Here is a 19,511-nt window from a genome sequence, read left to right as displayed (position 1 = left end):
GCATGATTTAGTGCCCCCCTCCCCACCACCAACATGGTTCAACCTCAGCATCCATACAGGTTTTGTATCAAGTGAATGGAGAATATCTACACTCTTTCCCCTGCATAAAGGAGGACCTTCCACAGAACCCGGCAGATGTCCTTACATTCCCTGCTGCAGTATCCTTAACTATAACAGATTCCTTGCCGCGGAAGCCCAACGTCTGAACAGTCTTCCAAAGGTAAAAGGTATGCTGAATGTCATCATATGCACCCTGCGTACATAAAAGTGATGTTCAAGCTTACCAAAAACAGGACATCTTTGCTGCTAGTCCAAACATATCTTTTACATCGGTCTGTTTAACTGCGTCCCTTTTCTGCTAGCTGAATCCATTTTCATTCTCCAGGGACTTAGTTCCTATGCCTGTTTGTTGTTTTTGCAAGACAAGTGCCCCACTGGGGGGATTTTGTTTTTCTTGCTTTTTGTGTTCCTTAAGGTTAATGTCATCCAGCAAGGGTAAATGCCAGTGTGGGAGACACGATAAGTGTCTTTTTTGCTTAGGTGCTTCTCATGGCCATATATCTTGTACTATTTGTCAGGCATTTGTTCCAAAAAGTCTTTGCAGTAGACTTTCTTCCCTTTCCTTGTATCCTGAGTACCAGCATCTTGGCCTACTCGCTAAAGATACAATGAAAGGAGTTTCCCAACCCAGTTGTTAGGGAAGAGGGTGAAAATGGTACGACCAGAAACTTCCACTATCCAACTTCTGCTAGGTGTTTCTCCTGAGGTCATTATGAACCCAGAGGTTCACCCAGCTGTGTTGTTGGAATTCTCTGATGCAACCGTGATAGAAGCCAGTGAGGATCTGGCTGGCAGCATGTCCGAAGAGGCTTTGCAGGCATCCATCTCAGATGTTCAGATTGAACCATGGTTGATTTTTTCTGAGGGGCCTAGGGGAGTTCCTCACTTTCTAGTTGGGGAAGAAGTTCCTGCTACATTTCTCGACCGTTGTCCTGGACCTCAGCCTTCTCAAGACGTTTACTTAAAAAAAGAAACAAAAATTAAGCATGTTTCTTCTGCTTCTAGGGATCCACAAAGTTAGTGGTTTCTGCCTTAATGTCCTTAAAAGCCTCCTCATGAGGTTTCAGTTCCTGCTCCTCCTTGGTCCTCTACTCCTCTTAAAAGGCCTAGAGACCAGGATTTTTCTGAGGATGAGTCGGACTTTGCTGATGAATCCCAAACTTATTCTACTCAAATGCCTTTCTCCTTTGGACTATGGGCCAGAGAAGGAGGAAGGCCATTAAGACTGGATGTTCCTTTGCAGGAAATTTTCTTTAGGGACACGCTCTCTAGGATGATGGATTTTTTTTTTTTTAACGTGGGATTGTACTCAGGTCTTTGATATCAATAAAAGATACTATGAGTTATTGCAGTTGAACTCCCCTAAACCTGCAGCTATTCCTCCCTGTCTTGACTGCTTTACTGGATGCTTTCTCCAATGCCTCTCAGATGCCGGATTCTCTCCCCATGCTCCCAAAAAGCCCGATAAGTTTTATAGGGTTCCTGAGGATTGTTCTTTTTTTTATATAAATGTCCTGCTGCTGACCCCTTCAGTAGTGTCCGTAGCCTCCGATAAGCCATCTCAATTTCTTTCTTCACCCAAGTTATTACCTTCTGACAAGGAGAGTAGAATTATGGACAGGCTGGGCAAAAAGGTTTACACTTCTGCTACTCCAGCTTTAGTATACAGCCAGCATATGCCCATCCCCATGATGGAGGAAAGTAAAGCCCTTGCAATCTGAGTAAATTCAAGGCCATTTGGATATAGTCTGTTTAGACACAGCCTCTCCCCTCTTTCTTATCAGCAAATAAGCCAAAACATCCTTTTTTCCATTGTCCTTTGACCTGTGTAAATGGCATTTTAGCCATCTGTGCACATCCAGGAAGTGCAAAACTCTTTCATTACATTTTTGGGATTAGGTAAAAAGGCAGGTAACTGCATGATCAGAGTCAATGAAAATTCTGTCATAAATGTGGGTATGAATGACGTATTTTTTCTTACAGTCACTTTCTCGAAGAAAGATTTGAAAGGGCACCTTACACATTAAAACCTGCACTTCTGAAACCCTCCTGGCTGAGATGATAGCTGCAAGTAGTACAACCAACAAAAGCACCACAGTGTAAAAGTTACAAGTGCAGCGGTTTTCTTACATCAAAAACAGCATGTGTGCTATGGTTGCTAGGTCATGGAGAATTCCGGCAAGTTTCTCCAAACGTAATTTAGTTCCAAGGAATGAAAAATTATTTTCAATGGGGTTCTTAGATGTACTACGCCTTTGACAAAGGGTAGCAAAAGGTGGATCCGCTGGCAAAAAGACTGAAATGACAGAGATGAACTTTAACAGAAATGTAAGCCAAGGATGTCCCAAAAACAAACTGAGACACCAATGTGTAACGTACCATGGTGCAGGGTGAGGGGTTACACCATCTTTCCTAGCAATAACTCAAAAATGTCTTCCACTGGGGACAGATAGGTTAAAAAGCCTTCTGGTAGAAAATCTGAAACTATGCAGCATGTCTTCAGTATACCATGCCTAAATTGCGAAAGGATCAGATCATCCAAGCTGTGAGCCACAGTGTTTAGGTGTACGAGAGACCCTTTGCTCTGTTAGTAGGAGTACTTATGAGTAGTAGTTTATGCTTCCTCCAAAACACAAAGATGACCCTGAAAGCCCCTTAGTTGATTAGCCTCAAGCTTCTTCCAATTGAGGTAGTGCTGCAAGGAATGCTGTCTATGTCAGACAATTTTTAGGGTAAAGCTTGGCAAATGGTGCATAGGTTCATAGGCTGGTACGAGACCATCTGCCCTAGGGCCTATACAAGCCTAGCCATAACAATTCCCTGGCTATTTCTTCCCACAATATTTACTTCCCTGAACCCCTGTCTAGCAGGGCGACAGACGTGATCCCAGGGGTCAATTTCCCATCTCCCATCCAATCGTCAAGGTTCCTTTTGAAGAGGGCCAAAGAGGCGCTCTGCTTGACATGTATGGGCAGTCTGACTATTCCAGAGTCTGGGGAGTCTCTGGGTCAGGAACCTATCCCTTCAGCATTATTTGCTCATTGTGATAACAAGGTTTAGATCCCTGGAGCATGTAGCTCTGAGGAATTGGGATTTCTTTAAGTGTAGCATGTCCAACAGCTCTGGGTTTGATATGGCCTTTTATGTTAAGCAGAGATTGCCTCTGAGTAGACGATATGCGACACAGTATAGTTGGAGTTTTTTTTTTAGATGGTCAGCATAGAGTATCTGCTTTAGGCCTGTGATTCTTTTAGTGAGGTATTTCTGCGGTCTTTCCAGTTGTTGCAGATGTCTTGAGAGGTACACACCAAACAGGGCGTTGTATTTTATAATGGGTCTAATAAGGGATGAGTACAGTGGGACAATGACCTCCTTTTTTCTGGATGAAAAGCCCTTAGTGATGAGGTGTGCCACATTGAAGGATTTCCTGACTGTTGTGGCAATGTGGTTATCGAAGGTGAGACCACTGTCCACTTGTGTCCCCAAGTCTCATCACACTTTCGGCATTTAGTGTACTGCAACCTGTGTGGTAATTCACGAGTACACTCCTGGACATCATTCTGGACCTAGAAAAAATATGCAGTCGCTGTGGTAATGTCAACGGAAAATCTGCCTCACACAGATGTGCCTACCCTTTTTGGCCCTAAACGTAAGACTGATGTTCCACTAATATGAAAACAGACAAAACAACAAAGTAGCCTAATAGAAAAAGTCAGGGAATAAGAAATGTTCCCCAGTGGGGTACTTTACCAGACTCCTCAGCACAGAAGCAGGCCAAACCATACCAAGAAGATGATCCCTTTTTTCAAAGCTGAGATGAAACCATTGAATTGTGGTATGAAAGTTCTAAGACAGCATACGTGTATACAGTGACTTCTTACCAAAGCATCTTGACATCCTAGGTGAAGGACACCTTCTATAGCTAGGCGGAAGGGTCCTGAGCTCTAGAAGTTGTGGCAGATGTTCTGGGATGTCTGTAGCTAAATCTAAGTGGTGAAGACAACTGCAGCAATGATCTAAACACAGTACATCATACTAAATAAAAAGACAAACCAATAAATATAACTATGTACATGTATGTTACCTGCCCAATGATCATTCTGTTGAGATTTCCTGAATGAACAGAACTTCACCAAAAATCCTACTCACTTTTAACTGCACTTTTTTCTCTGAGGTTTTGTGATCTAAAGATCATTTTAATTTAGAGAGAGGTGTAAATGTCTCTCTTGCATATTTATATTATTTATTTAAAATTTTTAATGGAGGTAAAACTCACAATATGTTAACGTCAGTCTTAGCCTGAGAGACTACAGAAATAGCGAAGTAGGCATATAACAAAAGGCAATGCAAACTCATGAGTATATGAAATTAAATCAGAAAACATTAACAATGGGAATGACATGAGGGCAATAAATTTGGAAACATGATATATACGGATAAAAAATAATGGACAAAATGTGTCCCAGCAACTGAACTGCAGAGAGGTACATATTTATTTTATTTTGAATTTGTTAACCAGGGTAGAGCACTTATCCCAATGGACCTATTTCAGTCTCAGCCAAGGATGATCATACCTATTAAATTGTGTGTTTAGAAAAATAAGGGAGTTCACCAACACTTTGTTGTTGAAAGGATTACCTCTGATGCAACTCGTACTCCATTTAGGAAAATGGTCAGTCGACAGCCAATTGGCTGAAGGCCTTTCAGTAAAGACAATTAAACCAAACAGCACTTTGCGAAAATCTAGTGAGTCTTGATGCAAAATTTGGCAAGCTTGGCATTAGATAAATTAGAGCAGATCTCCACACTCGTGGGAGTAGAATTTTGCCATAACACCCCATATAATGGTATTTATAAATATACAAGTGTGCATATATTTGTGTGTGCGTGCGTACATAAATATCACACAGATATACAATACATGATGCAACACAGAAAAGGGATACTGATGAGTCTAACTATCAAGGTTAGTTGAATGTCCATGCTACTTCTTTTCAATTTCAACTCCAACCCAAGTGTTTCACATACTAAAACAGTGCAGAAACTTGAAACAGGTAAGTCCTGGGGTGCTAACAGCCAAAGTAAGAAAGGGAAATCATTTCTTTACTTCTTACTATGTCATATTACTCCTCTGATTTCAAACAAAAACAAAATCACAAATTCTCTGCTGGAGCACTCCAGTGTTGTTCCTGCAACTTCTCCTAAAAGACAAGACGACCTGGAAAGGCAGACAGAGGATTTTTGTCCCTAGTCTCTTGATTATACCAAGTACTGCTACCCATTCCCAGTCATCTGTCATCCTCTCATCGGTCTTTATTCCTAAACTCTTCAAATCAACCAACACAGTGACACACACACACTTCTTTTTTTTTTTTTTTTTTTTTTTAAGTATTTCCATACGTCAGCCACTACTCTTCCCTTTTCCCACCATCCCTATATCCACTTCTCCAGTCATGTCATCAGTTTCCAGCCTCATATTCCTTTTGTAAAAAAATGAAAACTTTTTTCTAAGGGTAACAGCTACACTTTACATACTGGGATTTCTTCATCGCCAAAAATGTCTACACAAGCCCCCAGCTTGCCTAGTCTTAGTTGTACATTATTAGTACTTTTCATTCTTTTAAATATTAAAAGCTGCACTACAATACTCTGCATTATGGACCAATCTAACTAAGGTTCTAGAACTGCAAATATAAATGAACAACCACCACAGAGATACAGCATGTTTTTATCTATGATGAATGCAATGTGGTACAGGAAATCTAGCAAACAACAAAATGCAGAAATGTGAATGCCATTTTGCAAAATGGAGATGAAGCAAGGAGATTCACACAAATCTTTGGAAACAGGCAGTTATGTACTCACCATAACGATCGATGTATGTGGTCCATCTCGCCTCACATTCTTTACTCACAGGTTCGGAGCAGAGAATCGGCTCCGACTCGGCCAACTTATTTTCTAGCATGAAGTCTCTAATTGGCTGGGCTAACCCGGTATCCCAAGATGCACCTCGCCCTAGCCCCAGATCTAGATTGCAGCCATCCTAATCACACCCCACGCACACAACTGCCACTGGAGGGAGCTCCAGCCTGAAAGGAAAGAAAAAACAACTGACATTGAAGGGTTCTCAGAACCAATTTTTCCTCCAAATCCTATAGGAAGGGGGCAGGTGGGAGGGTATGTAAGAATGTGAGGCGAGATGGACCACATACATCGATCGTTATGGTGAGTACATAACTACCTGATGTTATGTGGTCCTATCTCGCCTACATTCTTTACTCACGGGACAGCGTCCCCAGCACCTCTATCCTGGGCGGCTCATAGGAAAATACTCCTGAGAACTGTGGAACCAAAGGAAGCCCGGCCCCTAGAAGCCACGTCCAACTTGTAATGAGTAATGAAAGTGTGCGGAGAAGCCCAAGTGACCGCAGCACAAATATCATCCAATGAAAGCCTAGCATGGTACACTATTGATGTAGACACTGCCCTGGTAGAATGAGCTTTAACGGAAAAAGGTAAATTTCTGCCTGCTGACGAATAGATAAAGGAAATACAAGCTTTGATCCATTTAGAAATTGTGCTCTTGGAAATAGGACAACCTGTTCTGTTTTCTGAGAAGGACACAAACAGTTGATCAGACTTCCTAATATGCTTAGTCCTAAGTAGAATCTTAGTTGTCTGTGCACATCCAACTGGTGAAACCTAAACTCTGCTTTATTGGAAAAGTTCAGAAAGAACACTGGTAACTCGATAGACTGATGCAGATTAATGGTGGATGACACCTTCGGAAGGAAGGACGGGTTAAGTCTCGGGGAAACTCTGTCCTTATGGAAGGTCAAATATGGAGGCTTAATGGACAAGGCTTGAATCTCCGATACTCTTCTGGCCGATGTAATGGCTATCAGGAAAGCCGTCTTCCAAGATAGAAATTTTAATTCACAGGTGGCAGCCGGTTCAAAGGGTAGTGAAGTGATGGCTTGTAACACAAGGTTTATATCCCATGGCATGACAGGTTCTGAAACCGGAGGGCGAAGTAACCAGGCGCCTTTCAAGAAGGCCTTACAAAGTTTATGGCCCATAAGACAAGGCTCGTAAGATGTATGAAAGTGGGAAATTGCAGCCAGCTGCACATTAATGGTAGCAGATGCGGAGCCCTGTCGGAAAAGCATGGCTAAAAAGTCTAAGACCGACGGAATTGGGGTTATGAAGGGGTCCAAACCTTGGGCCTGAGCCCAAATGGAGAATCTCTTCCAATTGCTGGAATAAATCCTTCTGGTGGAAGACTTATGAGATGAAGACAAGATGTATACCACCTCAGGTGAAAAGGAATGTCGTCTAACTAGTGATGGAAGTGGAGCAGCCAGGCTGTCAACATGAGATTTCGCAGGGAGGGGTGGAGCTGCCCTGACATATGAATCAGTAGGTCTGGCACTGGGTCCAGAGTCCAAGGGCCATCCACTGCGTACTGCTGAAGAAAGGGGAACCATACTTGTCGAGGCCAATGTGGAGCAATTAGAATCATCCTGCTTCCCAAGGATATGGCTTTCTGAATCACTCTTGGTAACAGAGGAAACGGAGGGAAAGCATAGATCAGACCGGGGGCCAATCGTGGACTAGAGCATCCCTGGGTGTCTCCCCCTGTGGGGGGATCAGTGTGAAGTACTTGCTGCATTTGGCATTGAGAGGGCTGGCGAAGAGATCACAGCAAGGCTGACCCCACCTGTTGAAAATTTGAACCACCACTCGGTCGTTCAGGGACCACTTGTAAGGCATCAGAATAGCTCTGCTCAGCCTGTCTGCTATCACGTTGGTCTTTCCCGGAATGTACATTGCCACTAAAAACCATTGGGAAGACACTGCCCCAATGCCACACTCGCATGGCCTCTCTGCAGAGGGGATAAGACTTGGTTCCCCCCTGCTTGTTCAGGTACCACACCACGGACATGTTGTCAGAGTGAATTGCAATCGTTCTCAGAGGAAGAGAGCTTTGGAGTGCCCGCAACACTAGTAACACCGCTCTCATCTCTAGAACATTGATGTGCATGTGTACCTCATGATCTTGCACATGCCTTGGACCATCCTGCCAAGATAATGCCCCCCCACCCCATCTGGGAGGCGTCCGTGGTCACCATGGCCACTGGAGACGTAGGAATCAAGCTCTTCCCTTTGTCCAGATTGGTGGAGCATAGCCACCAGCAGAGGTCCTGTTTGCACCGTTCCGTGAGAAGTATCAAGTGGGAAAGAGGAAGTTTCTGAAAGGACCATTGGGCCGAAAGGAGACACTGTAGGATCCACATGTGTAACCTGGCTAGAGGCACCAGCATGATGGTAGCAGCCATGGATCCCAGGAGCTGGAGAACTAACCTGGCCTGAATTCTCTTGAGGGGCAACAATGCGTGAATCTGAGAATGCAGCACTCTTATTCTCTCTTGTGGCAGAAAGGCCCGCATTTGAATAGAGTCTAGCTTGGCGCCTATAAAAACAACACGTTGTGAGGGCAGCAAGGCAGACTTTTCCCAGTTCAAGGTAATTCCTAGTTGGTGACAAAGTGTAATGCTAGCCTCCCTGGCTTGAATAAGGAGATGCCTGGTGGGGGCGGCGAGAAGTCAGTCGTCCAGATATGGAAACACCTGGAATCCCCGACGTCTCAGGTGAGCTGTCACCACTGCCAAACACTTGGTAAACACCCTGGGGGCTGTGGTGAGACCAAAGGGCAGGGCACGAAACTGGAAGTGACTGGCTCCCAGCCGGAAGCGTAAATGAGTCCTGGATGCCTTGTCCATCTTCATGTGGTAGTAGGCATCCTTGAGATCGATGGAGCACATCCATACTCCTTTTTCCAGCAAAGGAAAAATGGACTGAAGAGTGACCATTCGGTACTTGGACTTTGAATCACTACGTTCTAATCGGCTGAGATCCAGAATGAGCCTCAGGTCCCCTGCTCTTTTCCGCACCAAAAAGAGTCTCGAGTAAGTTCCTGATCCGATATGGTCTGAGGGGACTGGTTGTTTGACTCCTTTTTCTATCAGCTTTGAAACTTCTAGTGCTGCTTGATCCCATTGACTGGGTGGAACATCTGGAATTCTTTTGACTGGAGGGGGTGTTGATAAAAAGGGGATGGTGTAACCTCTGGTAACTATTCGAAGTACCCAATGATCCTGGGTGATGCTTTCCCAGGCTTCCGGATGCAACGAAATTCGGCCCCCGACTGGCTCCGGAACAGCACAGTCAGGCAACTCCTCAGGAACGCTGAAAGGAAGACCCGCGAAAGGAATCGCAGTCTCACAAGTGGTGGGGGCCTCCTCTGCCTCTAGGATGGCATCTTCCAGAATAATTTCCCCCTCCTCTGCCTCTGGAGGGGGACTCACCTTGAGCAGCAGGGAAAGACCTCTGTGACTTCTTGAACCACATTTTCCCTCCTCTCTGAGCCTTGGGGTAAGGCCTAGAAGGAAGAGAGAAATGGGCCCCTACAGCAGATAAGGTCTTCCCCTCCTGTTCGCATCTTTTGAGGGTGTCGTTCACTTTGGTCCCGAAGAGTGAGGCCCCATCAAAGGGGGCGCCAGTGAAGGAAGACTTAAAGGCCTCCGCAAAATGACACAGGCGCATCCAGGCTTGCCTTCTGAGAGCTACACCTGAGCTAGCTGCCCTACTCGCCACTTTGGCTGCATAGGATACGAGCCTCATGGACGAGTTGACAATGGAACCAAGGGTAGACAACTGGGCATTAACAGTCTGCACTACCGCCTCAGGCATGTTACCCGTCAGAGTGTCTCCTAGCTCCTTAAGGAGATCTCTCTGGAGCCAAGTAAAATGACAAAGATAATTCAGTGACCACAATGTAAAGGTTGCTGAAGACAGGGTACGCTTCCCGTACCGGTCCATACTCCTGGACTCCTTGTTAGGAGGATAGATGGAAGAAGAAGCCTCTGCAACTTCCTGCTGAGTGGCTGCCGCCACCAAGGCATCTACGGAAACCCCTTTGGTCAGGAACTCTTTCCCGGGGGAGCAGAAAAAGGAACTCTTTCCCTGGGGGAGCAGAAAGAAACTTATTTGGACGTCTGGGCACCGATTCCACGGAATCAGGGGTCTCCCACACCCTTCAACAAATCAAATCCAGGAGTTCATCGAAGGGTGGAGACACCCAGGAGGCGGAGGGTTGAGCTCCGAAGGCCTTGAGGAATACCAATTCCTCCTCAGAGGGGGTCTTGGAAGGCCAGTCGCCTCTCTGCCTCAAAATCTCCAGGATGTCGGAGAAAGAGACATCATCGGAGGACGACTTAGGGGACCCCCTCAGACTCCTCGAGGTCGGTATCAGAAGTGAGGGACTCGTCCTGGGAGTCTATGTGCTTCCTCTTGCACAACTTCTTTCTAGGGGGCTCCTCAGGCACTGACCCTGAGGGGCCCTCAAAGTTGGGGACCGCTCATGGGGGTATCCTCAGACCTTCGGGCTCCGCCATCCACAGACAGAGGTGCGTCAGAGGCTCTAGCCGGGGTGTAGGGGGAAGGAGTGACCGATCCGGGTGATGTAAATGACAATCTGGCCAGTGCGCTCCTCATGGCCTTGAAAGCAGGTCCCCCCAAATCAGAGGGCCGACCCGTCTCCGAGACCACAACTGGAGTTGGGGTTCCCCGAGCCGAAGCACCAAGAGGGAGACTCAGAACCGACAAGAGTCCAGAGGTATCCCCCTCGGGTCCGACTGAGGAAACCCGAGTACCGACACCAGAGGACAGAACCAACATGGTTGGAGCAGATGTCAGCTCCGATAAACTTGCAAGGGGTATCGGAACCAACACGAGAACATCACTCGGCGGGGAGCACTCCGGCTCTGATGACACAGGGGTGCTTGGAGGAGGAATCATCGGTACAAGAATAGGGACTGGCTCCGGAGCCGACTGGGCCAGAGCAGAGAACAATTTTGCTAACACCGGTGACAGCAGGAGCCTCTGGACCACCTTATCCACATCCAAATCAGACAGCCTAGAGGATTTGGAGGAAATAGAGGGAGATCGGGGTCTCCTACCCGGAGACTCAGGCCTAACACTGGGTGACCGGCAAAGAATAGGTTCCAATAATATCGGGGCCGAGGTTGACTCCAGTACAATGGATACCTCCTGCGGCCCCGAGGACAATGGAGCCAAGGAGGCATTATCCACTTTTGAAACTTTCTCCAGGGGCTCCGAAGAGACAGATGGAGCCGGAGATCTTTTCTTGGCCTTGGAAGTCTTAGACTTAGTACTAGAAGATGAGTCTAAGGACTCCTCAAAAGAAGGTTTAACCAGGCCCTTCAAAATCAACTTATTTGTTCTTTCCTGCAGTACCCTTGGGCTAAAAGCGTGGCAAAAACTGCAGGACTCTTGCAGGTGAATAGCACCAAGACAATAAACACAGACAGAATGCCCATCTGTGATGGACATCTTGTAGCCACATTTAGAGCATTTCTTAAACCCAGAGGGTTTATGCTCTTTCTGCTCTTTAGACATAATAGTACACAGCACCCACTCAACCGACAACTACAGACACGACAGGAAGGCAGGAAAACCAAACCAAGAACAACCAAAGAAACTCTAATTTAAACAGATACCGACCAACAAAAACACAATTTTACACAAAAAAAAAATAAAAACACACCGGAGAGGACTAGGTCCTCTAATTTAAATGGGCCTAGCCCTCCAAAAGAGGGATACCACAAAAAAAAACACAACTCGCTCACACAGTACACTCACAAAGAAAACTAGCTATTAAAATAGCTTTTTACTAGAAACAGACTGCTAAATACTTATGAAAAGTATAGAAAGGGTACTTAGCCACAGCCAAGCGAGACCATGTCCTAACTCTACGAGCGGCAAACGAGATCTGCAGCTAGGGCGAGGTGCATCTTGGGATACCGGGTTAGCCCAGCCAATTAGAGACTTCGTGCTAGAAAATAAGTTGGCCGAGTCGGAGCTGATTCTCGGCTCCGAACCCGTGAGTAAAGAATGTAGGCGAGATAGGACCACATAACATCTGGAGTTTTCTGTGTGAGGCAGTCCTCTTGCATCCCTGTCTTGAGGGCCGACACACACACACACACACACACACACACACACACACACACACACACACACACACACACACACACACACACACACACACACACCAAAGCATGCCCTGCACACATGTGCACACACACCCTTCTTGCACACCCTTACTTCATCGGATGCCATTGCACCTTGAAGAAAGATTATTCAATGCAGAGAAACCTAATTTTTCAAACTTGTGAGCATTTCACACGCCTGTTTTTCAGAAACCTGTTCTGAAACTGCTTTTTGCAATATAATATACAACTTGCATTATAAAGCTAATTTGGTTTCCCAGCTTGTCTGCAGATGATGGCAATTGTGGAAAACATCATCAGAAAGATGCAAATTAACGACAGCTTAATTACAAAGTGCAGTCAGGTAATGATCACATATAAATCAATACCTGAGAAGAATCAAGGAGTACAATTTTCTTACAGTAGCTTATAATAATGTTGTTGTTGTAGCTTATAATAATGTAACCAAGTTATTTAAAAAAACTAAACTCCTGATACTAGCTCCATGGTACTGACTGACAAGTAATCATCACTTCAGCAGCAGCCTGAGTTTGAACACACATCATGGAGGTCATGAATGAAAATGATCAGGTAAAACATAAGCCGCCATCACTATAAAAGCACTGCTTGGTTATCCCTCCACAGCAGTAGTCTGACAGAGCAAGCAAGCTACCGTGTCATCATGCAAAGGTTGTACGTGCTGGACAGTGTGGACAAAGTGACTGAAAGACCATACACATTAAACCATTCTGACAATTACCGACACAAAAGTCTAGGAAAGAAACATGGAGCAAACGGCAGTCACATGATGATAGTTACCTCTCCTTCATAAGGTATCTAATTGGGTACTATACTCCATTTTGTGAAGACAGTCTGAAATATGCATTGTGAGCTAAAACAGATGTCAGCAAGGACAGTAATGAGAATGACAAACTGGACAATCTTTAATTTTTATTATATTTAGGTGCTTAAACCAAACTTCTGAACTAACATGAAAATGACAAATAAATCATGAGTAAATAATACCAGCAGACTATGGTTAAAACTAGTTAAAAAGGAAAAAAGACTCTACAAACAATACAGGAACTCCATGGCTGGCTTAAGAAAATTCGCTGAAATAGATGAAATATATGGCAGCCTGGAAATTAGATTTTGGGTTAAATAAGCCTTGATAGCCAGAATAAATAGTTACTTGATAAAAGGGGTGGAAACAAAAATACTAGCTGACAGAGTTCTGCAACGATCACAGACTTAACTGTAACATAGAAAGAACATCTAGAAATACTATGAAGAGACGGCAGAAATTATATAAAAGACAAAAAAGGCAGCTAAAGAGAAGAATGAATGCATTTCAGGTGATAGAAAAGTAGCCATAAAGAGAAAGGCAGAACAAGCACAATAAAAAAAAAAATTATGGCCATAACGGTATAACAGATAATGTTGATTCTTACTTGAGGTCGGTTGTGAGAAATGGCAGGAACTGGATGTTATCTGTACTGTGAGTGGCAAACATCTTTCTTAGGTCAGACCTGGGAGAAAAGAAAAGAAAATTTAAAACATTATTTTCAATATTCAAACAAGATTTGTGGGTTAAGGATCATTTCAGATAAAACATACAGAAAAGTACAGTTTTGTAAAATCTTACCATAATAGTAGAGGTCTTTCTTTTCAATGTTGCAGTATTCATCACCTTTGGGATCTCCTACCAAGGATAGTCCAACATCCGGTCAGTATACCATAGGTTCATACTAGACTATCTGCCCTAGGGCATTTATAAGCCTAGCCAGAGTATGTTTGGCTTTCGCCACCCATTTTAAATTAATTTTGCTATGCTCTTTTTCGAGGTTAGTATACTGTGCCTCTGTCTAACAGTGACACAGAAGTGATACCCAGGGTAAACCTACGATCTCCCATCCACTCATCAAGATTCCTCTTGAAGAGAGTCAATGAGGGACTCTGCCTAACCTGGACTGGGATTTTATTCCAGAGTGAAGGGAGCCTCCGGGTTATGAATCTGTCCCTCCAGCATGTCCTATTTATTTCAGTGCTGAGGTTCAAGTCTCTCGAGCGTGTAGCTCGATGGGATTTGGATTTTTTGAGGTGCAGCATGTCCCTTAATTCCGGGTTGGACATGGCTTTATACGTCAGGCACAGGTCGCCTCTGAGCAGGTGGTATGCCACTGAGTAGAGCTGGAGTTTCTTTAACCGGGCAGCATATGGCATCTGTTTGAGCCTTTGATCCTCTTGGTGAGGTACTTTTGGGGTCTTTCCAGTTGCTGCAGGTGTTTGGTAAGGTACATCCCAAAAGGGGCATTGTACTCGATTATGGGCCTGATGAGGGATGAGTAAAGAACGATGACCTCCCTAATCTAGATGTGAATCCCTTCATGATTAGGTGGGCTATATAAAATGTTTTTCTAACCACTTTGTACGTGGTTGTCAAATGAGAGATTGCTATCAACTTGGGTCCCCAGGTCCCTAATTACTTCTTCTGTACTTAATGGATTACCACCTATGTGGTAATTTGTGGCACTGTTTTGCCAAAGGGGATGACTATACACTTTTTGGCGTTTAGCTTGAGGCCATGGCTCTGGCACCAGTTGCCTGTTTCTATGAGGCCCTTTTGGAGGATGCTTGTGTTGGCTGGAGAGTCGATTATGGGGCCCAGTTTGCAGTCATCTGCGAACTTGGTCAGCCACAGTCCTTCTGTGTTGGCCTGTACCTCCAAGAAATATATACCGAACAAGAGAGGTCCCAGGACTGAGCCTTGTGGGATGCCACTTGTAACTGGTTTGGAGTCTGACATGGCTCCAGCAATTCTAACCATGTGGGTTCTGTCCTTGAGCCAGTTTGCAACCTATCTAGTGACATAGGGGTTTATATTTAAGCTGGTGAGCTTATCTATAATGCCCGAGTGGGGTATTGTATCGAAGGCTTTTGCGAGGTCCAGGTAGGCTGTGTGGACCACCTTCCCTTTGTCAATGGCCTTGGTAACTGTTTCAAAGAAGTCAACCAGGTTTAAGAGGCAGGATCTGCCCTTAACAAAGCTGAACTGGGTAGGAACCAGTGTCTGTAGGTCCCCAATATCTTTATTTATGAGGTCCATGATGATCCTTTCCATAGCTTTGCAGACCAAGCTAGTCAGGCTTATGGGGCGATAGTTTCTAGGGTCCGTTGAGGCACCACCTTTGTGGAGAGGGACCACTGTTGCTGTACGCCACTCTTTGGGTACATATCCTGTAGTAAGGCTGAGACTGACTGTTTGGGTTTAGCTCTTCTTGGAGTTCATGTAGGATGCAGCCCGGGACACCTTCTGGTCCCATTGATGCTGTGTTTTTTGCTTTGGAGAGGGCGGCTCTTACCTGAGCATCTGAGATGTCAGGGGGGCAGCACTCTGCTGGGATAGATATTTGCCCTTTTGGTGGGGGGGGGAGAAGTTTGCGCTGAACCTGTCAGCTAGGATGTTGGCAATGTCTGTGGGTTTGGTGTATTTTTTGTCATTTTGGACTAATTCTGAGCATATCTAGGAATTCCCACCCAGGTTCCTAACATAACTAAAGAAAGCCTTGTGATTATCCTTAGTGTCCTGTGCAATTTTTCTCTCGAAGCTGGCCTTAGACGATTTTATGAATGCCCTTAGTTTTTTGCCAATACTGATCAGAGATGCCTTCCCTTTTTGGGATTTTGCTCCATCATGTAGTAGCTTCCTCCTTCTATTGTATAGTTTGTTTATGGCTGGGGTCCACCAGACAGGACGTCTGCCTTTGGGGGATTGGGTCTTGGTTTTATTTGGGATTGCATGATCCATGCATTCCTGAAGGTGTTCATAGAATGTGTTTATAAAGGATTCTGCGGTCTGGGCCGTATTTTCCACAGGTCCGGGGGCTTTGAAGGATTCCACCAAAGCCTTTATTACCTAGGGAGTGTCGTACATCAGACATATGCTGCCCATTCAAGCATAGGGCATAATGTTGACGTACGTACACTCCGAACTCAGGGCTGAGGTGCCCCAGGAGAACTAGGACCCCCCCAGTGGAATGGTCATCCAGAAAAAAAAGGAAAGGAAGAGAAGGAGTGGAACCTGTTGGCCAGTACTAAAATACAACCCATACAAAAAGAGAAAAAAGGGGCAGTAGGGAGAAGTGACGACTGCAACAGTGAAAAGAATGACATCTACGGTTATGGTAAGATTTTACACAACTGTACTATGTCTTTTCCATATCACTGTTGCAGTAGTCATCACCTCTGGGAGAATGCAAAAGGTTCAGGGAAGGCTGGGAGTAGAAAGACAAGGAGAAGCCCACCACAAACCAATGCCGGACAAGCCTTGGCAAAACTTGCCCTGGCCCTAGAAATGACATCCAATTTGCAATGTCTAGTGAATATGTGAATCAAAGACCAAGTAGCAGCTTAAATGATGGAGTTGGTGTCCAAATCTTTGTAGAAAACCCACGAGGAGGCCACTGCTCTAGTACAATGTGCCCTCACAGTAGCAGACAATTGCTCACTGTGAAAAGAACAAAGAAATGTCCTTGGAAATCTGGGGAGTAGATGGTTTGCTTACAGACTACCATACCCAATGTCCTGGTATGAAAAGAAACAAAAAGCTGATCAAATTTATGAAAGGCCTTAGTTTTGTCTGAATAATATTTGAGCTGTCTATGCAAATTCAAAGCATGGAGAACCTTCTCACTAGCAGATTGCAGAGAAGAGAAAAAAGAAGGAAGCTGAACAGACTGATTAACAGATTATTAACCACTCTGAGCATAAAAGAAGGATTTGTATGGAGAGACTGTATGTATGTATGTCTCTCTATGAAAAACAAAAAAAGGAGGCACTACCATCTAGGCCTGTGGCTCAGATACCCTTCTGGCAGAGATTAAAGCAACCAATAAAACAGTTTTCCAAATGCAATGTTGCAAATAAGTGGCAGGCTAAAATGCAGCCAGCTTTTCAAGGACAAAATTAAGATACCAAAAAGGAGGAACGGGCTCTTTTGGGGATCTAATATGAAAGATGCTATTAAGAAAGTTCTTGAGCTCAAACCTAGAGGCCAAATGAAGGGTAAGTGGCAGACAGGCAGAAATGACTGACAAGTGGGCTTTCTTGGAAGAATGCATCATTACCAGCATGCATTAGTTCACACAGGTAAAAGATTAAGGGGACCCCCCCACTGGAAAGGCTTCCCAGTGATGTTTAAGACACCAAACAGAAAATCTCTTCCATTGGGACGATATGATTTTCTGGTATCGGGTTTCCTACCCGCCTGCAAGACCCTAAGCACTTCCTCAGAAAACTAGTATTGAAAAGGAATCAGAAGGAGAGTGCCTTGGTCCTGTCTGAGCAGATCCATGCGGTGAGGAAACTTGTGATGACTGTCCTAGTCAGACTGAATAAGATAGGGAACCAGTGGTGTCTGGGCCAAAAGACAGTCATCAACAAGATTTTTGAAGAGTCATCCTCGATTTCATGAAGGATAGAATATTCCAAGTAAAATATATGGTGTCCACCTTCCAAGCCAAAGGACTTGAGACACTAGAATGAAACTTAGGGAGTTGCTTGTTCAGAGGGGAGGCAACAAATCTACATGAGGAGTACCCCAGAAACCCATCCCTGTGAGCCATCCATTTGTGAGGCTGTGTCATAGACCTGTTAAGAAAATCTGCCACAAATCTGCACACTGAAGGTATATAGATGCCTGTAGAGTGACCTGCAGATTGATGACTATTTCCCATGCTTGAAGGACTAACCTGCAAAGAAGGGGAGATCTGATGCCCCCTTGTCTGTTGACATAGCACATGACTGTGGTGCTGTCAGTATAAACCTTCAATGGACCCTGGGACTCGAGACTCTGAGCGCATGGGAGGCCTGAAGGGCCAAAATGAGAGCCAGCATTTCCTTGAAGTTAATGTGGGGTCCATCTTCAGATGAGGGGACCAAAAGCCTTGTACCTTCAGGGTGTCTGAAGAAGATCCCCACCTTAGTTCTGATGCATCTGTGAAAAATTCCTGAGATGGCTAAGAAGGGTGAGGCTCTGAGAAACTCCCTGTCTGAAAGAGAGGACAGGGGAAGAAGGAACAGAAAATAATTTGTGATGGGCAAAACTTTGAAGGCAGGAAGAGATGCCAACAATGGAACCTGCAGCCTAGGAAAATGTGATCCTGAGATGGAGTCAACACTGACTTCTGAAGGTTGACAGTGAACCCTAGGCTGTGTAACAGAAGCAGAGTATAGTGAAGATCCTGCACCAGCTTGGAATGGAATGGAGCCTGAAGCAAGAGGTCATGCAGATAAGGAAAAATCTATATGCCCTGAATTTTTCAAAAGGCAACACATTTGGTGAACACCATGGGGCTGTTGAAAGCACAAAGGGCAAAACAGAGAATGGAAATGAGAGGAAGAAACAGAGAAACACAAATTTCCTGAATAGAAGATGGATAGGGATATGAAGATAAGCATCCTTCAGATGCAAGGAAAACAATAAGGCCTAGAAGAGCAACAAAGGAAACAGTCTGAAGGGAGAGTATACAGAAGGAAGGGACTATGAGAAAGGTGTTCAGAAGGGAAAGATCCCAGAAAAATCCTGAAATAAAATCCCAAACCGCTCTGTCTGTAGAACTGGTTGCAGGTCCTGCAATACCCTTGAAAAATGAGGAATCTGTTCTGCAGGGGTTGAGGAACAAAGGAGGGAAGGGTTTTCCAGGTCATAAAGTTAATCCTGCTGGATAATGGTGAGAACCACAGTGTCTGTGGTAATCATCTGCCAAACTGGGAGAGAAAGTCTGAGGGACAAGGAAATCAGGTCGAGAGGAAGGAACAGCAGATAGTCAGATGGCTACAGATTTGCCAAGAAAGGACTGTATCTGGGCGTCTGAGTAGGCTTATCAAAAAAAAAACATGCCTAGGAGCTTTCTTACCTTTGTAAGTCTGTTTAGGCAGTCTATGAAAAAAAGTTTTACTAGTATAGTTCCTCTGAAACTTGGCAATAGGTGAGACAAAGATTTTCTTCAAATCTTTCATGACCTTCATTTCATACCTTGATCTTGTCAGGTCTTGAAAAGGTCAGCTACAGCAGTACCAAACAGATTCTGGTTATCCAAGGGAGCAAACAGAAGTTTTGCTTTTATATCAGCAAGGCATGAAGGCAAAGCCAAGAACAGCACCTCATCACAAATTCAGAGGCAGCAGCCCTAGAAGATGCATTTGCTGCATCATAGCTGCACATGACAGAGTGGCAAGCAACCTGGAAAGTGGAACTGAGCAGGGAGAGAGCCAAGGCCTTACCCTCACAGTCAGGCACATCAGAAACAATCTTCCCAATTGGGAAAAGAAGAGAGAGATGTACCTTGTCAAATGGGTCTGGTAATTGGCTACTTA

At 44.7% G+C, this 19,511-nt stretch overlaps 1 protein-coding gene across 1 annotated transcript in view; it reads right to left on the bottom strand.

The window, feature by feature from the left end:
• The window catches only part of SLC50A1 (solute carrier family 50 member 1), a 716,724-nt gene that overhangs the window by 416,200 nt on the left and 281,013 nt on the right, over positions 1-19,511 (bottom strand). Inside the window, exon 2 of the mRNA XM_044080142.1 lies at positions 13,586-13,663. Coding sequence (XP_043936077.1) covers positions 13,586-13,663 — 78 coding nt within the window. The remainder of the gene's footprint in view (positions 1-13,585; positions 13,664-19,511) is intronic.

Source organism: Protopterus annectens, chromosome 8.part0 (genome assembly GCF_019279795.1).
Source record: "Protopterus annectens isolate FY-2018-M chromosome 8.part0, PAN1.0, whole genome shotgun sequence".
In the NCBI taxonomy this organism is placed as follows: domain Eukaryota; kingdom Metazoa; phylum Chordata; order Ceratodontiformes; family Protopteridae; genus Protopterus; species Protopterus annectens.
Note: the sequence above shows the minus strand (reverse complement) of the source record. Positions and strands in the feature narration are given on the sequence as shown.